At 44.7% G+C, this 16,910-nt stretch overlaps 1 protein-coding gene across 2 annotated transcripts in view; it reads left to right on the top strand.

Moving 5' to 3' along the window:
• DHCR24 (24-dehydrocholesterol reductase) overlaps nucleotides 1-16,910 on the top strand; it is a 43,841-nt gene that overhangs the window by 13,423 nt on the left and 13,508 nt on the right. The window contains exons 5-6 of one of the 2 annotated variants that reach the window (XM_003411058.4): nucleotides 1,558-1,821; nucleotides 14,619-14,762. In XM_003411058.4, the coding sequence (XP_003411106.1) occupies nucleotides 1,558-1,821; nucleotides 14,619-14,762 (408 nt within the window). The remainder of the gene's footprint in view (nucleotides 1-1,557; nucleotides 1,822-14,618; nucleotides 14,763-16,910) is intronic. The other variant, XM_064282021.1, reaches the window with a different exon arrangement.

The following is a 16,910-nucleotide window of genomic DNA, read 5'->3' as shown; positions in this document are numbered from 1 at the left end:
GAATCTGAATTAGATTAGCCAGGGAGAAGTCGGCTGTCTGTCTTCAAGACAAAAACCAAAACAGGAAAATGGCGAAGTTAGAAACAGATGTATAGAACCAGATACGTGTTGTAGGAAGAAGGCTGGATTGGGAGGTGCACATTTCTTGCCTGAGCCACGGTCAGGGCCAGATTACCCAATAAGGTATGTACGGGCCCAATTTTGTCTTCCCAGCAATCTGCACAATTTCACCTATCCCCCATCATGTCAAAGATGCAGTGAAACCCTTGTGAAATTGCTCACCATATATTAGCAAATAAATACAGTTTTGCCTGTGAGTACTTTGCTCAATGCAAGCCAGTACATACCGTTTTACTGATCAGTCCTGCCCTGCCTGGCACTGTTGCCTTTGACTTTCTGAGAAGCCTTGGGTGAGTTATGTCACCTCTTGGAGCCTGCATTTCTTTACTTGTCAAATGAGAATATCAATGTTTTCTCTCCCTGGGTGTCGGGAGGATTACACAAGCTAATGGACTGAAAAGGCTTTGTAAATTTTAGTAACAGCCCAGACCAGAAGAACTAGATGGTGCCCAGCTACAGCTTTTGAATGTTCTACTCAGGGAGACAATAGATGAATCCTGATAAGGAGGGAGAAAATTGTGGAACAGAATTATTTTCTTAAAGAATCCAGACTTACTGGACCTATTGAGGCTGAAGGAATCCCCCAGACTATGGCTCTGAGTCGCTCTTCAGATCTTGAATTGAAAATATCCCCTGCAGTCACCTTTAAACTAAGAGTTTAGCCCAAAGAATAAAGATTGGCACCCCTGAGTATTGCATTTCTTTTAAAAAAAAAAGAAAAGAAAAATCTGTTTAAGACCAAAGGGTCAACAGCTATCTTAAGGCACAGATGAGGAGGTTGGAGGGCAGGGAGATTAAATAAATGGAAGTGAAACAACTGTAACAAAAATAACGAGAATGTTGGCACAATGTGAAGAATGTAACCAATGTCACTGATCATTATGTCTAGAAACTGGAATAGCAGTGGGTTTTGCTATGTATATTTTCACCAAAAATAAAATTAAAAAAAAAAAACTTTTAGTAACAGCCCAGAAGGAAGGCATTTTAATGTTTCCTGGTTACTTTGACTCTCAATAAGGCTCAGCTCTTTTTTCAGCCTGGCCTGGTACCTGTGCCCCTTAGTCCTCCATTTTGGGTCTTTGGGCAGTGCTGGTCATGGCCTCATTCCTGGTTAGCTGTGGCTCAGGTACTGTGCCTGGGTGGAGAAGGGAAGATGCTCTCTCAGTGAGCATCTCCGATACAGAGGGCAATATAAGGCCAAAAGTTGTGTTGAAGCTGCAGAAGAGTTGTACCCCTATTACACAGAAGGGAAAATTGAATCCCAGAAAGTACAGTTTGTAAAATTCTTTGTATGGGTTTACACAGCGAAATAGTAACAGAACAGGATCTTAGCCTAGGCCTCCTGGCTGAGACCCTAGGTTCTTTGTTCCCCCATTGAACACATACGAGAATGTGAGGTCCAGGGTTCAAGCTCTCTGTGTTGCCTCTATCTCACAGTCTGAAAACTCAGATCTGTTCTATGCTGTGCCCTGGTCCTGTGGGACACTGGGCTTCCTGGTGACCGCTGAGATCCGCATCATCCCTGCCAAGAAGTACGTCAAGCTGCGCTTTGAGCCAGTACGGGGCCTGGAGAATATCTGTGACAAGTTCTCCCGCGAGTCTCAGCAGCTGGAGAACCACTTCGTGGAAGGGCTGCTATACTCCCTGGATGAGGCCGTCATCATGACAGGCGTCATGACAGACGAAGCAGAGCCCAGCAAGGTAGGCCAGGTGTCACCTCTGTGGACTGAGGCCTGAAGAGAAGGGAGACATGGGGGAGGCTGGAATCTTCACCCCACCCTGACCTGGCAGCCGCCCTCTTTGAAGCTGCTCCCTGGGTCAGCCTACCTGGGGTCAGGCAACAAGACTTACAGTCCAGGCTTTTGTGGGCAGTGAGAAAACTTCTGTTTACCGTGCCCCTACCACCTACCAGGCATGGGCTTGCTTCTTGAGAGGTGTAATCTTTGATCCTCACAACAACCGCATTTTATATCTTTTTACAAAAGATAGTGTAATGCTTCCATAAGATGACAAAGCCAAAGTTGGAGGTTGATTGCCCCCCGCCACCCCCATTGGGTTTTTTTGTTTTGTTTTGTGCTGTGGATGAAGGTTTACAGAGCAAATTAGTTTCTCATTAATCAATTAATACACATATTGTTTTGTGACATTGGTTGCCGACCTGCAACTTGTCAACACTCTCCCATTCTTGACTTTGGCTTCCCCATTTCCATTCGTCCAGCTTTCCTAACCCTTCCTGCCTTCTTGTCCTTGCCCCTGGGCTGGTGTGCCCATTTAGTCTTGTACATGCAGTTGAACTACATGTATTATTTGTTTTATGGGCTTGTCTAATCTTTAGCTGAAGGGTGAACCTCAGGAATGATTTCAGTACTGAGTTAAAAGGGTATCCGGGGGCTATACTCTCAGGGTTTTTCTAGTCTCTGTCAGACCAGTAAGTCTGGTTTTCTTTTCTGTTTAATGAGTTAGAATTTTGTTCTACATTTTTCTGTAGCACTGTGCGGGACCCTCTACTGTGATCCCTGTCAGTGGCAGTGGTAGCCAGGCACCATCTAGTTGTGCTAGACTCAGTCGGGCAGTGATAGCCAGGTACCATTTAGTTGTGCTGGACTCAGTCTGGTGGAGGCTGTGGTAGTTGTAGTCCAGTAGTCCTTTGGATGAATTTTTCCATTGTTTCTTTGGTTTTCTTCATTCTCCCTTGCTCCGACCAGGGTGGGACGAGTGAAGTATCTTAAACAGCCACTCACAAGCTCTTAAGACCCCTAACGCTACTCACCAAATTAGAACTAGAACATTTTCTCTATAAATGTTATGCCAATTGAACTAGGTGGCACCCAAGACCATGGTCCCTGACCCTCAACCCAGTAATTCAGTTCCTCAGGGAGTTTGGCTTCTATGACTTTGCCTTGGTCGAGTTGTGATGACTTCCCCAGTACTGTGTACTGTCTTACCCTTCACCAAATTTACCAGTTATCTATACTCGAGTGTTTTTCCCTTCCCACCCCTCCCCTCCCTCGTAACCATCAAAGATTGTTTCTTTCTGTATGCAAACCTTTTCATGAGTTTTTATAATAATGGTTTCATACAGTATTTGTCCCTTGTGATTGACTTATTTTACTCGGCATAATGCCCTCCAGATTCATCCATATTGTGAGATGTTTCATGGAGTCATCATTGTTCTTTATCGCTGCGTAGTATTACCATAGTTTCTCCATTCATCTGTTGATGGGTACTTAGGTTGCTTCCATCTTTTTGCTGTTGTGGATAATGCTGCAATGAACATGGGTGTGCGTATGTCTATTTGTGTGACAGCTCTTATTTCTCTAGGATATATTCTGATGACTAGGCTTGCTGGATTGTATGGTATTTCTATTTCTAGCTTTTTAAGGGAGAGCCATATTGTTTTCCAGCAGTGCATAAAAGTTCCAATCTCCCCAAAGCCTCTGCGACATTTCTTATTTTGTTTTTTTGATTCATGCCAGTAATGTCGGTGTGAGATGGTATTTCATTGTAGTTTTGATTTGCATTTCTCTAATGAGGTTAAGAGCCAAGTCATCGTGCTACGGCTGCTAACCAAAAGGTTGGCAGTATGAATCTACCAGCTGCTTATTGGAGACCTTATGGAACAGTTCTACTCTGTCCTATAGGGTCACTATGAGTCGGAATGGAGTTGAGAACAATGGGTGGGTTTATGGCTAATGATCACGAGCATTTCCTCATATGCCTGTTAGTTACCCGAATGTCTTCTTTGGTGATGGAGGCTGATGTGATGCCTTGGAATTCAGATTGACACTTTATTCAGTTTATGCCACGTACGTTTTAACAGCATTTTCCCTCCATTTTGAAAGGATTTGTCCTTATCATAAGAGACTTGGAAAGTATAAGCAAATAAAAGGAAAGAAAAGACTCTGCGTACAAACATGACCCAAAGCCAACTGTTGCTAATGTGTTTGGTATATTTTTTTTCTTCTCTTTTTCTGTGCATAGATTTTTTTTTTTAAGTTTTTTAATTACAAAAGTAGTATAACAATATTGAAATAAACACAGAAAAAGTTAAAGTGCATCTCCCCACCCCCAGGCACACTCCAGGATAACCGCTAGTCACAGTTCGGTGTGTGTTCTTCTAGAGTTATTTCTCTGCGTGTGTGTGTGTGTGAACATACATGTGTTTCATCCCATAGTATTCAGGTGTTGGGTGAAAATAACTTATTTAACTCATTGCTTACCGATATCATTCATGTTCCTTAAAATATCTTGCTCTTACAAATGAGATCGTGCTGAAGATTTTTTCATGTTTCTCCTTGCCCCCTCTTGTACAATAATTTCTCTAGGGTTGAGTCAAAAAAATGGAATTCCTGGCCCAAGGATTTGAGTCCATTAATAGTGATAGATAACTCCTAAGAGCCCTCAAAAGAAGAGCCTCAAAAGAATGTCCCTACATTCCTACCAGCCCCAGATAGTATCACTCTTTAGGCTTCACCGGCCTGATAGGGTTAAAAATAGTATCTCCTGGCTTTATTTTGCAGTTCTCAGGTCACTTGCCAAGTCGAGCATTTCTTTGCCTAGTTTATGGCTTGTTGGTCTTCGGCTTTGATAACCTGTTCAAATATATAACCTGCTCTTCTCGTTTAGTGTGACAAGCATTTCCATTTACTACTACACCCACACACCCACTGCCGTCGAGTCAATTCTGACTCATAGCAACCCTGTAGGACAGAGTAGAACTGCCCCATAGAGTTTCCAAGGAGCGCCTGGTGGATTTGAACTGCCCACCTCTTGGTTAGCAGCCTAGCACTTAACCACTACGCCACCAGGGTTTCCCTCTTTACTACGAGGTTGTATTTAATGTCTGCAGAACATTTCATTGAGCAAATGCGCTCTCATTTACTAAACTATTGCCCTATTGCTGGAAATTTAAGCTGCTTCCAGTCTTTTCATTACTTTAATTAATGTAGCAACAAACACCTTTCAATTTTGTTTTTTATTGTGCTTTAGATGAAAGTTTACAGCTCAAGTTAGTTTCTCATTCAAAAATTTATACACATATTGTTCCGTGACATTGGTTGCAATCCCAGCACTGTGACAGCACTCTCCTTTCCACCCCGCCTTCCCTGTGTCCATTCCTCCAGATTTTCTGTCCCTTCCTGACCTTTTTTCCTGACCTCTTGTCTTACTTTTGGGCAGGAGTTACCGATTTGGTCTCGTATATTTGATTGAACTAAGATGCACCTTCCTCATGTGTATTATCGTTTATTTTCTAGGCCTGTCTAATTGTTGTCTGAAAAGTGGGCTTTGGGAGTGGCTTCAGTTCTGAGTTAGCAGTGTGTCTGGAGCCCATAGTCTTGGGGGTTCTCTTAAAGCTCTTGGTCTGTATTTATTGAGTTAAAACACTTCAAAGTTGGAAAGACCTCGAAAATCATCTGGTACAATCCCCTCTCTAAATAAGGAAATGAGGCCAAGAGAGGGAAAAACAACTCCTGAGGACACACAGCTAGCGTGAGGCGGGTTTAAATTCCAGTCTCTGACTCCCAGTTTGGTGTTCATTCCCCTACATCTCAGCTTCTAGAGTTATCATCATCCACAAACATTGATCGAGCACCCACTCCTCGTGGGACACTGTGGTGAGCACTGGAGAGGGGGATCGTGGAACAGAGGTGGGAACTCTGGGGCATGGAGCCAAAGTGCCCATGTTCAAGGCCAGGGCTGGGCCTGGCCTTCCCAGCCTCTGGCTCTGCCTGACCCTGGCCAAAGCCCTGTCAGGGTGTGTTGAATAGATACACCTAGCAAGGATATCTGGACCAGAGAGGTTGTCCTACTTCTCAGAGGTAGTAAAGTTCAGCTAGGGACTCAAGGGGCATTGCCACCCCTACTCTATCTAAAATGGCTCTGCTATAATCTGTTTGACGTACTAGCTACTATCTAAGGTTACTGTCTTAGTCATCCAGCACTGCCATAACAGCAATACCGCAAGTGGATGGCTTTAACAAAGAGAAGTTTATTGTCTCCCAGTCTAGTAGGCTAGAAATCCGAATTCAGGGCATCAGCGCCAGAGGAAGGCTTTCTGTCTCTGTAGGCTCTGGAGGAAGGTCTTTGTCCTTAATCTTCCCCTGGTCCAGGAGCTTCTCAGGCCCGGAGACCCCATGTCCAAAGGACACGCTCTGCTCCTGGTGCTGCTTTCTTGGTGGTTTGAGGTCTATAACTCCCTGCTTGCTTCCCTTTCCTTTTATCTCTTGGGGGAAACTCTGTTTATCTTGGATCAGGGAGGTGACCTGTATAAGGGTAGTGTTACAATCCCACCCTAATCCTCTTAACATAAAATTAAAATCACAAAATGGACAACCACACATGCCATAACCAAGTTGATATGCACGTTTTGGGGGGACACAATTCAAACCATGACAGTTATGATTGGACAAGTGAGTTTGTACAGCTTTTCACATGTTCGAACACCCTGACCCAATTACTGTGTTTCCCCAGGAGAAGATCAAGAGCAGAGAGCCTTGCTCCCTTGGCATCAGTGGCAGAGGGACCAGACCTGAAGGCCCACAGACATTTGTCATGTGCCCTGAGGAGCAAGACCTGATGGGAACAGGGCTGGCCACAGACAGTGGTAGAAACCATAACACGTAGACTTTTCATTGCAGGAACATTTCTTCCAAACGTTCCTGTTTGGAAGGCTGCACAGGAAGTGTGCCAGGCATTGTGATAGGTTCTTTGCGACTGTGTCCTGTGGAAGACTCACTGCAGCCCTGCCAGGAGGCAACCTACCTCATTTTACAGGGGAGGAAGTGTTAGGGCTGGAGCTGGAACACCTGCAGTCACCTGGCCTCCCCAACCCAAGTATGTTCTGGGACAGACATATGGTCTGGGCTCTGTACCCGACCCTGGGCTTCTCCGGCATGGATGGCCCTGATGAGCTCGTGAGCAACAGGAGCACCTGTGATCAAGGCACCCCAGAGTCTCGATTCCATTCTGCAGCCAGCACCACAGCCAAGTATACGGTCAGGCCCTACCTGGGGTTGGGTGAAGTTGCTCTGCTTTCTGTTGGGTTTCACTCTCCTTTGATTCACAGGCAGAGGCCGATGTATGGTGCCCTTGCCCTGCCCCTTAGGATCTACACTAAAGCTGATTTGGGCAAACAGGCTCTTCAGCCCTAGTTCCCTGGCATGTCTGGTCCCTGGCTCTCTCCCTGCAGAGTAACCTATTAGCAGAGTGGGCTAACACAGGAGGGTGATGCCAGACAAGCTGCAGGTGCTGGCTGCCAGAGGGTAAGGGGCGAGGGGCTGCCTGGCTCCAGCATAGAGTGGGGCAAGAGGCAATGAGAAGCAGGGAACTGATGCTGCACCCTGCTGTGGACCGGGCAGCACACTTGGAACTTAGTACATTAGATCTTTTAATTTTCTCAAGCACCCCAGGAGTAGTTATGTTACCTGAATAAGGTTCTTGCCTCTCACTGGTCAAGAATGAACAGGTAAGGCACGTAGTTTTCCACACGAGCAAAGCTTTATTGAAGAGGCTCGCAAGCACAGACGAGGAGGGCCTAGAGCAACGCGTACCCTCATCTCACAGAACAAAAGACTGGCCTGAGTTTTTAAAAGTTCTTAGGTGGGAAAAGATTCATGTTTATTCATAGGCACAGGCGGGGGATATGTTAACTAAGGTGCACTTGCAGCAGCTTGCCAAGATGGCTCCTGTCCTGGAGGCCTCTGGGATTCATAGCAGAGCTTATTATGGGGTGTGGTACCTGCGCAGTCTCCCGCTCCCCGCTCCCCGCTCCCCGGGTGGATTCTCACTGCCCCTGGTGGAAGGTCACACAGGGGTCACAGGTGGATATTCTGCACATGTCCCTGGGCCTGGTCTTCTCCAACTGCTTCTGAAAGGCAACTTTAAAGAAGTTTGCAGTCTGTTTTTAGATACCCTGCCCCATTGTTCTGGAGAATGGCTTTCTTTCTGCGCCCTGGCCCATTTCTTGTTATTTTGTTTGCAGATTTGGGGCTCCTCTGTTCCTTGTCTTACTAAGTCTCTAGGTTCCGTACTCAACCCCCTATTACCTCTCTGATAAAAAAAAACAAAACCCTATAGCCTATTTCTCTTTTACTTGTTTCTCCTCTAACCACAGCAGTCTCTTCGCAGTTTCTCAAACAGGTACCCTCTGATCTCAGGGCCTCTGCTCCCTGTCTTAGTTAATGTCTCAATCTTCGCCTCGCAGCAAATGAGGCTCAGAGAGATTAAGTAACCTGCCCAGGATCAACCAAGTGTGATATAAGTAGGAAAAGCAAATTGCCAACAGCATGCATAGGATAAAGAGCCCTGGTGGGCAGCAGTTAAGTGCTCAGCTGCTAACTGTAAGGTTGATGGTTCGAACCCCCTATTGGCTCCACAGGAGAAAGACCTAGTGATCTGCTCACATAAAGATTACAGCCTAGAAAACCCCAAGGGGCAGTTCTACTCTGTCACATGGGGTCACTAGGAGTCCAAATCAACTTGACAGCACCTGGCAACAACAACAACAACATGCATAGGATGGTCCCATTTTATGAATTGTGTGTGTGTATATGTACAGAAAATAAAGCCTAGTAAGTATCAATTTCAGCCATTATCCCTGGAGGGTTAGGCAACAGGGGTTTTTCACTTTCCAAGTTACGTTTTCTACACTGTTTGAAGTTTTCAGAAAGAGTACGTATTGCTTTTGGAATCAGGGAAAAAATTCATAGTTTTATATGTTTTTTTGTTTCAAATAACTCCCACATTCCAGACTCCATTGTTGAAAGCTCTCTGCCCTCTGGCTCTGGCCTTGTTTTGCAACATGCTGTGGGGTTTGAATCTTTGCACTGTGGCAGCCCAGTGGCAGCCGTGCAGCCTTGGGCAGGCTATTCACCTTTGAAGATTCTCAATTCCCCATCAGTGACACAGGGACAAGCCCTGCCTTGACAAGTTACTGAGGGGATAAAGAGCCCAGATGCCTGTCTGGAAGGTGGACACTCTGCGCATATCATTGTGATTGTTCTCCAGGCTTGCTCACTTCTTGTCTTTGCTCCTGCTGGTTTCCTCCCTAGAAACAATCAACAGTCAGCCTCTCCTGCATGGCCTATTTCTCTCTCTGTCTTTGTTGTTATTAGGTGCTGTCAAGCTGGTTCTGATTCATAGAGGCCCTATGTACAGCAGAAAGAAACACTGCCTGGTCCTGTGCCATCATCACAATCCTTGCTGTGTTTCAGCCCATTGTTGCAGCCACTGTGTCAGTCCATCTCGTTGAGGGTCTTCCTGTTTTTTGCTGACCCTCTGCTTACCAAGCATGATGTCCTTTTCCAGGGATTGGTCCCTCCTAATAACATGTCCAAAGTACATGAGCCAAAGTCTCACCATCCTTACTTCTAAGGAGCATTCTGCCTGTACTTCTTCCAAAACAGATTTGTTTGTTCTTCTGGCAGTCTGTTGTGTATTCAGTATTCTTCACTGACACCATAATTCAAAGGCATTAATTCTTCTATCTTCCTTTTTCTTTTTTTCAATTTTTTTTTGTGCTTTAGGTGGAAGTTTACAAATCAAGTCAGTCTCTCATGCAAAAATTTATATACGCCTTGCTATATACTCCCTGTTGCTCTCCACCTAATGAGACAGACACTCCTTCTCTCCACCCTATATTTCTGTGTCCATTCAGCCAACTTCTGTCCCCCTCGGCCTTCACATCTCCTCTCCAGATAGGGGCTGCCCACATAGTCTCATGTATCTACTTGATCCACAAGGCTCACTCCTCACCAGTATCATTTTCTATCTTATGTCCAGTCTAATCCCTGTCTGAAGAGCTGGCTTTGAGACTGGTTCCTGTCTTGGGCTAACAGAAGGTCTCAGGACCATGACCTCCGGGGTCCTTCTAGTCTAAGTCAGACCATTAGGTCTCGTCTTTTTACCAGAATTTGAGGTCTGCATCCCACCGTTCTCCTGCTCCTCTGGGGATTCTCTGTCATATTCCTTGTCATGCAGTCACCGATTGTAGCCAGGCACCATCTAGATCTTCTGGTCTCAGGCTAATGTAGTCTCTGATTTATGTGGGCCTTTCTGTCTCTTGGGCTCATAATTACCTTGTGTCTTTGGTGTTCTTCATTCTCCTTTGATCCATGTGGGTCGAGACCAAGTGATGCATCTTAGATGGCCGCTTGCTAGTGTTTAAGGCCCCAGACCCACTCCCCAAAATGGGATGCAGAATGTTTTCTTAATAGATTTTATTATGCCAGTTGACCTAGGTGACCACTGAAACCATGGTCGCCAAACCCCCGCCTCTGCTACACTGGCCTGGAAGCGTTCGGTTTATTCAGGAAACTTCTTTGCTTTTGGCTTAGTCCAGTTGTGCTGACCCCTCCTGTGTTGTGTGTTGTCTTTCCCTTCACCTAAATTAGTTCTTGTTTACTATCTAATTAGCGAATCCCCCTTCTTCCCTCCCTCCCTCCCCGCTCTCGTAACCTTCAAAGAATATTTTCTGCTCTGTTTAAGCTGCTTTTCGAGTTCTTATAATAGTGGTCTCATACAATATTTGTCCCTTTGAAACTGACTAATTTCACTCAGCATAATGCCTTCCAGATTCCTCCATGTTATGAAATGTTTCACAGATTCATCGGTGTTCTTTATCAATGCATAGTATTCCATTGTGTGAATATACCATAATGTATTTATCCATTCATCCTTTGATGGGCACCTTGGTTGCTTCCATCTTTTTGCTATTGTAAACAGTGCTGCAGTGAACATGGGTTTGCATCTATCTGTTCGTATAAAGGCTCTTATTTCTCTAGGATGTATTCCAAGGAGTGGGATTGCTGGATCTTATGGTAGTTCTATTTCTAGCTTTTTAATGAAGCACCAAATCGATTTCCAAAGTGGTTGTACCATTTGACATTCCCACCAGCAGTGTATAAGTGTCCCAATCTCTCCACAGCCTCTCCAACATTTATTATTTTGAGTTTTTTTGGATTAACGCCAGCCTTGTTGGAGTGAGATGGAATCTCATTGTAGTTTTGATTTGCATTTCTCTAATGGCTAATGATCGTGAGCATTTCCTCATGTATCTGTTAGTTACCTGAGTGCCTTCTTTAGTGAAGTGCCTGTTCATATCCTTCGTCCATTTTTTAATTGGTTTATTTGTCTTTTTGTTGCTGAGTTTTTGCAGTGACATGTCATGATTGGAAATGTCATAGCTAAAAACTTTTTCCCAGTCTGTAGGTAATCTTTTTACTCTTTTGGTGAAGTCTTTGGATGAGCATAGGTGTTTGACTTTTAGGAGCTCCCAGTTATCTAATTTCTCTTCTGGTATTTGTACATTTCTGACACTGTTTTGTGTACTGTTTATGCCACATATTAGGGCTCCTAGTGTTGTTCCTTTTTTTTCTTCCATGATCTTTATCATTTTAGATTTTATATTTAGGTCTTTGATCCATTTTGAGTTGTTTTTTGTGCATGGTGTGAGGTGCGGGTCTTGTTTCATTTTTATGCAGATGAATATCCAGTTATGCCAGCACCATTTGTTAAACAGACTGTTTTTTCCCCACTTAACAGACTTTGGGCCTTTGTCAAATGTCAGCTGTTCATACGTGGATGGATTTATGTCTGGATTCTCAATTCTGTTCCATTGTTCTATGTATCCGTTGTTATACCAGTACCAGGCTGTTTTGACTACTGTGGCAGTATAATAGTTTCTAAAATCAGGTAGTGTGAGGCCTCCCACTTTGTTCTTCTTTTTCAGTAATTCTTTACTTATCCAGGGCCTCTTTCCCTTCCATGTGAAGTTGGTGATTTGTTTCTCCATCTAATTAAACAATGTCACTGGTATTTGGATTGGGATTGCATTGTATCTGTAGATCACTTTGGGCAGATAGGCATTTTTACAATGTTGAGTCTTCCTATCCACGAGCAAGGTATGTTTTTCCACTTAAGTAGGTCTCTTTTGGTTTCTTACAGTAGTGTCTCATAGTTTTCTTTGTATAGGCCTTTGACATCTCTGGTTAGATTTATTCCTAAGTATTTTATCTTCTTAGGGGCTATTGTAAATGGTATTGATTTGGTGATTTCCTCTTCAACGCTCTCTTTGTTGGTGTAGAGGAATCCAACTGATTTATGTATGTTTCTCTTGTATCCTGATATTCTGCTAAATTCTTCAACTAGTTTCAGTAGTTTTCTTGAGGATTCTTTAGGGTTTTCTGTGTATAAGATGATGTCATCTGCAAACAGAGATACTTTTACTTCTTCTTTGCCAATTTGGATGCCCTTTATTTCTTTATCTAGCCTAATAGCTCTGGCTGGGACCTCCAGCACAATGTTGAATAAGAGTGGTGATAAAGAGCATCCTTGTCTGGTTCCTGTTCTCAAGGAGAGTGCTTTCAGTCTCTCTTTGTTTAGGATGATGTTGGCTGTTGGCTTTGTATAAATGCCCTTTATAATGTTTAGGAATTTTCCTTCTGTTTCTATTTTGCTGAGAGTTTTTATCACGAATGGGTGTTGGACTTTCTCAAATGCCTTTTCTGCATCAGTTGATAAGATCATGTAGTTCTTGTCTTTTGTTTTATTTATGTGATGGATTACATTGATTGTTTTTCTAATGTTGAACCATCCCTGCATACCTGCTATGAATCCCACTTGGTTGTGGTGAATTATTTTTTTGATACATTGTTGAATTCTATTGGCTAGAATTTTGTTGAGGATTTTTGCAGCTAAGTTAATGAGGGATAAAAAAAAAAAAAAAAAAAAAATGAGGGATATCGGTCTGTAATTCTCTTTTTTTGTATCTTCTTCCTTTTCCATTGCCCAGCTTTCACATGCATATGAGGCGACTGAAAATACCATGGCTTGAGTCACGCACACCTTAGTCCTCAAAGTGACATCTTTATTTTTTAACACTTTAAAGAGGTCTTTTGCAGCAGATTTGCTCAATGCAATGAGTCATTTGATTTCTTGACTGCTGCTTCCATGGGCAATGATTGTAGATCCAAGTAAAATGAAATCCTTGACAACTTCAATATTTTCTCTGCTTATCATGGTGTTGTTTATTGGTCCAGTTGTGAGGATTTTTATTGTCTTTGTTTTGAGGTGTAATCCATACTGAAGGCTGTGGTCTTTGATCTTCATTTCACTCCCTACTTATTCTTAACCCTTTGCTGATCCCCCAGCTGGTTGTGATCTTACGTTTCCGTAAAACTCAGTACCTTTCCCTGCCCTGCAGAGAGGCTGGTCTGGTGTGGGGCCTGGACATCTGCAGCCAGGGTGCAAAACCTGGCCTGGTGGGTTGCCTCTTGAAGGCTGTGGGGCTTGGAGTTTAGAGCAGGAAGGAGCATTCACCAGCACTAGGCTGGGTGATCGATGAGTGTATGCTTATAATTTCTAAAAAACACCAAAAATCTCCCACAAAGTATATATTTTTATTGTTGTTTTATATGTGATAAAACTGAGGTGCAAAGCGATGTGCCCAGGGTCACACAGCTTGTGAGTGACTGGGCTGTGGTTTGGCTCTGGCTGCCTGGGCACCCAATCTCAGAGGAGACCCTAAGCGTTACAAACGGTTAAGTGCTGGGCTCTAACCAAAAGTTGGTGGTTCAAACCCATTCAGAGGTACTTTAAAAGAAAGGCCTGGTGATCTACTTCCAAAAGGTCACAAACCCGGTAGAGTACACAGTTCTACTCTGGACACATACAGGGTCACCAGGAGTCGGAACTGACTTAATGGCGACTGGCTTACCCAATCCCAGAATGTGGGCTCTTTCTAGGACACCACCCTGCCTCTTTCCAAGAGCATCTGCTCAGAGTTGATTTCATGGGTGAGGAAGCTGAGGCACAGAGAAGCTAAGTCACCCCAGGGCACCCAGCAAGTTAAGTCCTGGACCTTTTATTTGGACTGAAAAAGGCACCCGCTAAATATAAGATTGAGGAGTTAGAGACCCCGGGGTACAGGGCCAGGGTGGCATGTTGGTTGATTCTTGAGAGCCATCTGTACTTTATGGTGGCTGCCTAGATGAAGCACTGTGCCCAGGACTGTGGAGCTCAGCTGAGGGGAAGCAGGAAACATTCTGTGATCAGTTAGTGCTGGCTGCCTTGGGTTCCAGTGGGGCTTGATGATACACGCTCAGTGTTTTTACCAGCACTGACCCAGCAGCAGAAGGGAAGAAAATTCACCTGCATGGAGCCTGCATTGTGGCAAACACTGTGACACATTTGCACTTCAGATTCTCTCTTTGAGAGGAGCCCCAGGCTAGGGAGCAGGTTGCTAAATTCTCTAGACTAGCAGGAACTAGTCGTTTGACTCTGGACATACCACTTAACCTCTCTGAGCTCCTCTTCTCTCTGCGTGTGAAAACCTGCTGTGCTTAACCTCACTGGGCTTCTGGGAGTCTCAAAGGCGATAATAGACATGAAAGGGCTTTGAAAGGGTCAGGCGTGCAGCACAGAAGCTGGGTATCTCCGTTACACCCTAATGGCATTTGGTGCTTATCTGTGGCTGATCACAATGCCCCCTGTCATTTCAGCTGAATAGCATTGGGAATTACTACAAGCCATGGTTCTTCAAGCACGTGGAGAACTACCTGAAGACAAACCAAGAGGGCCTGGAGTACGTTCCCCTGAGGCACTACTATCACCGCCACACGCGCAGCATCTTCTGGGAGCTCCAGGTGAGGCTCGGATTTCCCAGGAGTCCTGGCTTCTCCCGCCGGGCAAGGAGGACACCAAAGTGTTTGACATTGTGGCCAAAATCTCTCTTTCCTAAGGGAAAAGAGCGACTTTGTCCTAAAGGACTAGAACGCCTTCTTAAGCAGCAACAATGTCGTTTCCTGCTGCGGGAACTGACCACTTCAGTTAAAGCAGCAGCTTTTAGTGAGCATCTCCTTGGTGCCAGAGAGTAGGGCGCTGGGCCACATACTTTGGGGAACTCAGGCCTGCTTCTGTCCTTGAGGAACAGCAGACAGACCCCAGCCCTATAGAAGGCCACAGGAACAAGAAAAAGAAGTGTCTAGTTCTGCCTAGGGCTGGAGGCAGGCATCAAGCATGGCTTGGTGGTGAACAGGAATCTCTGCTTTTGTGTGGATGGGGTGGTGGAGGGATGTGGGCAGTGGGTTTTAAATAGAGGGGTCAGAGAAGGCCTCTAAGGAGATGACCATGAGCAGGGACCTGAACTTGGGATGGGCAGGCCATGCGGCGCTCTGGGGGAGAGTGTCCCAGGCAGAGGAGCAGCCAGAGCCCAGGTCCTGAAGTGGGTTGCCTGGTATTGAAAAATAGGAAGAAGGCCCTGGGGCTAGAGCCTGGTGAATGGGACAGAGTGGGGTGGGGTGGGGGTGGTGGGAAGAGGTCAAACATAGCCAGAGGCTAGATTCTGTGGGACCCTGTGGTTGTGGGTTTTCACACATTCAGCGTTGTGGCTGATGCAGAAGAGGTGGAAACTTAGACTCACTAAATGTTGAGGTTTTGCAGATGTTGGAGCCCTGGTGGCGTAGTGGTTAAAACCTCGGCTGCTAACCAAAAGATTGGCAGTTCAAATCCACCAGCTGCTCCTTGGAAACCCTATGGGGCAGTTCTACTCTGTCCTCTAAGGTCACTGTGAGTCGGAATCAACTGGATGGCAACCAGTTTGGTTTGGTTTTTATGATAGAGGGAAGGAGCCCTGGTGGTGCAGTGGTTAAAGTGCTCAGCTGCTAACCAAAATGTCAGTGGTTGGAACTCACCAGTCACTCTGCGGGAGAGATGTGACAGTCTGCTTCTGTAAAGATTTATAGCCTCTTAAGCCCTATGGGGCAGTGCTATTCTGTCCTATCGAGTTGTTATGAATCAGAATCAACTCAATGGCAGTGGGTTTTGGTTTGGATAATAGGGGGTGAGCGGGGCAATGTTGATAGTACAAGGGCGTGATGGTGATGAAATCTAACGAAGGACTTTAGATTTGATTCTAAGTGTTGTTGTAGTGAAACACTCAATAGTCTGTTTAAATTTAAAAACAAAGGGAGTTTTACTATGGCAAAGAAAGTGATCTGCAAAATGGGGAGACACAGTGCTGGGAGAAATCCAACTCTGTGCTGGTGAGGGGGCTACAGTAATACAAAGACTTATGAAGAAAAAAAAACACAAACAGCAGGTTACAGCTAAAACAGTTTTGATGGGTTAACATTTACATAGTTGCAGGTGGCAACACCTTGGTCAACCATCCTGGCAGGTATTGACATCTTTTGCAGGGATGGCTCCAATGACAGAATTCTGGCTGACCACAAAAATCACATGTTTTCTGGCATCTAAACATCTGTAGCCCAAACCCCAAACCAAACCCGTTGCCATCTAGCCTATGTTAAACTGACTTTACCATTATGAGGGAGAGTTCTGTTGAAATATAAAACAAAGTTCTACGATGATTATAAGTGAAAATGGTTATTGTAATGCTTAAGGAGAGAAAAAGGGGGTTTGATATAGAAAAGCCATAACCTTGTAACACTAGCTTATTCTAGTTACAGGTTTAAGGTGAGTTAGGCTGAAACCCTGGTGGTGTAGTGATTAAGAGCTATAGCTGCTAACCAAAAGGTCGGCAGTTTGAATCCATCAGGCACTCCTTGGAAACCCTATGGGGCAGTTCTGCTCTGTCCTGTAGGGTCACTATGAGTCGGAATTGACTCAACGGCAATGAGTTTTTTTTTTAGGCTGAGCAAGGTTATGGAAAAGGTACAGGGCCTTGTAAGGATTCAGGTACAGGTTACAGAAACATTTTTCGAGGGAGAATGAAGAGGGCATTTTCTAAAAACTGGCTGAATGTGTAAGTCACATATTTAACACTTTTGTCT

This window comes from Loxodonta africana, chromosome 3, assembly GCF_030014295.1.
Source record: "Loxodonta africana isolate mLoxAfr1 chromosome 3, mLoxAfr1.hap2, whole genome shotgun sequence".
Lineage (NCBI taxonomy): Eukaryota > Metazoa > Chordata > Mammalia > Proboscidea > Elephantidae > Loxodonta > Loxodonta africana.
This window is presented reverse-complemented; position numbering and strand designations above follow the sequence as displayed.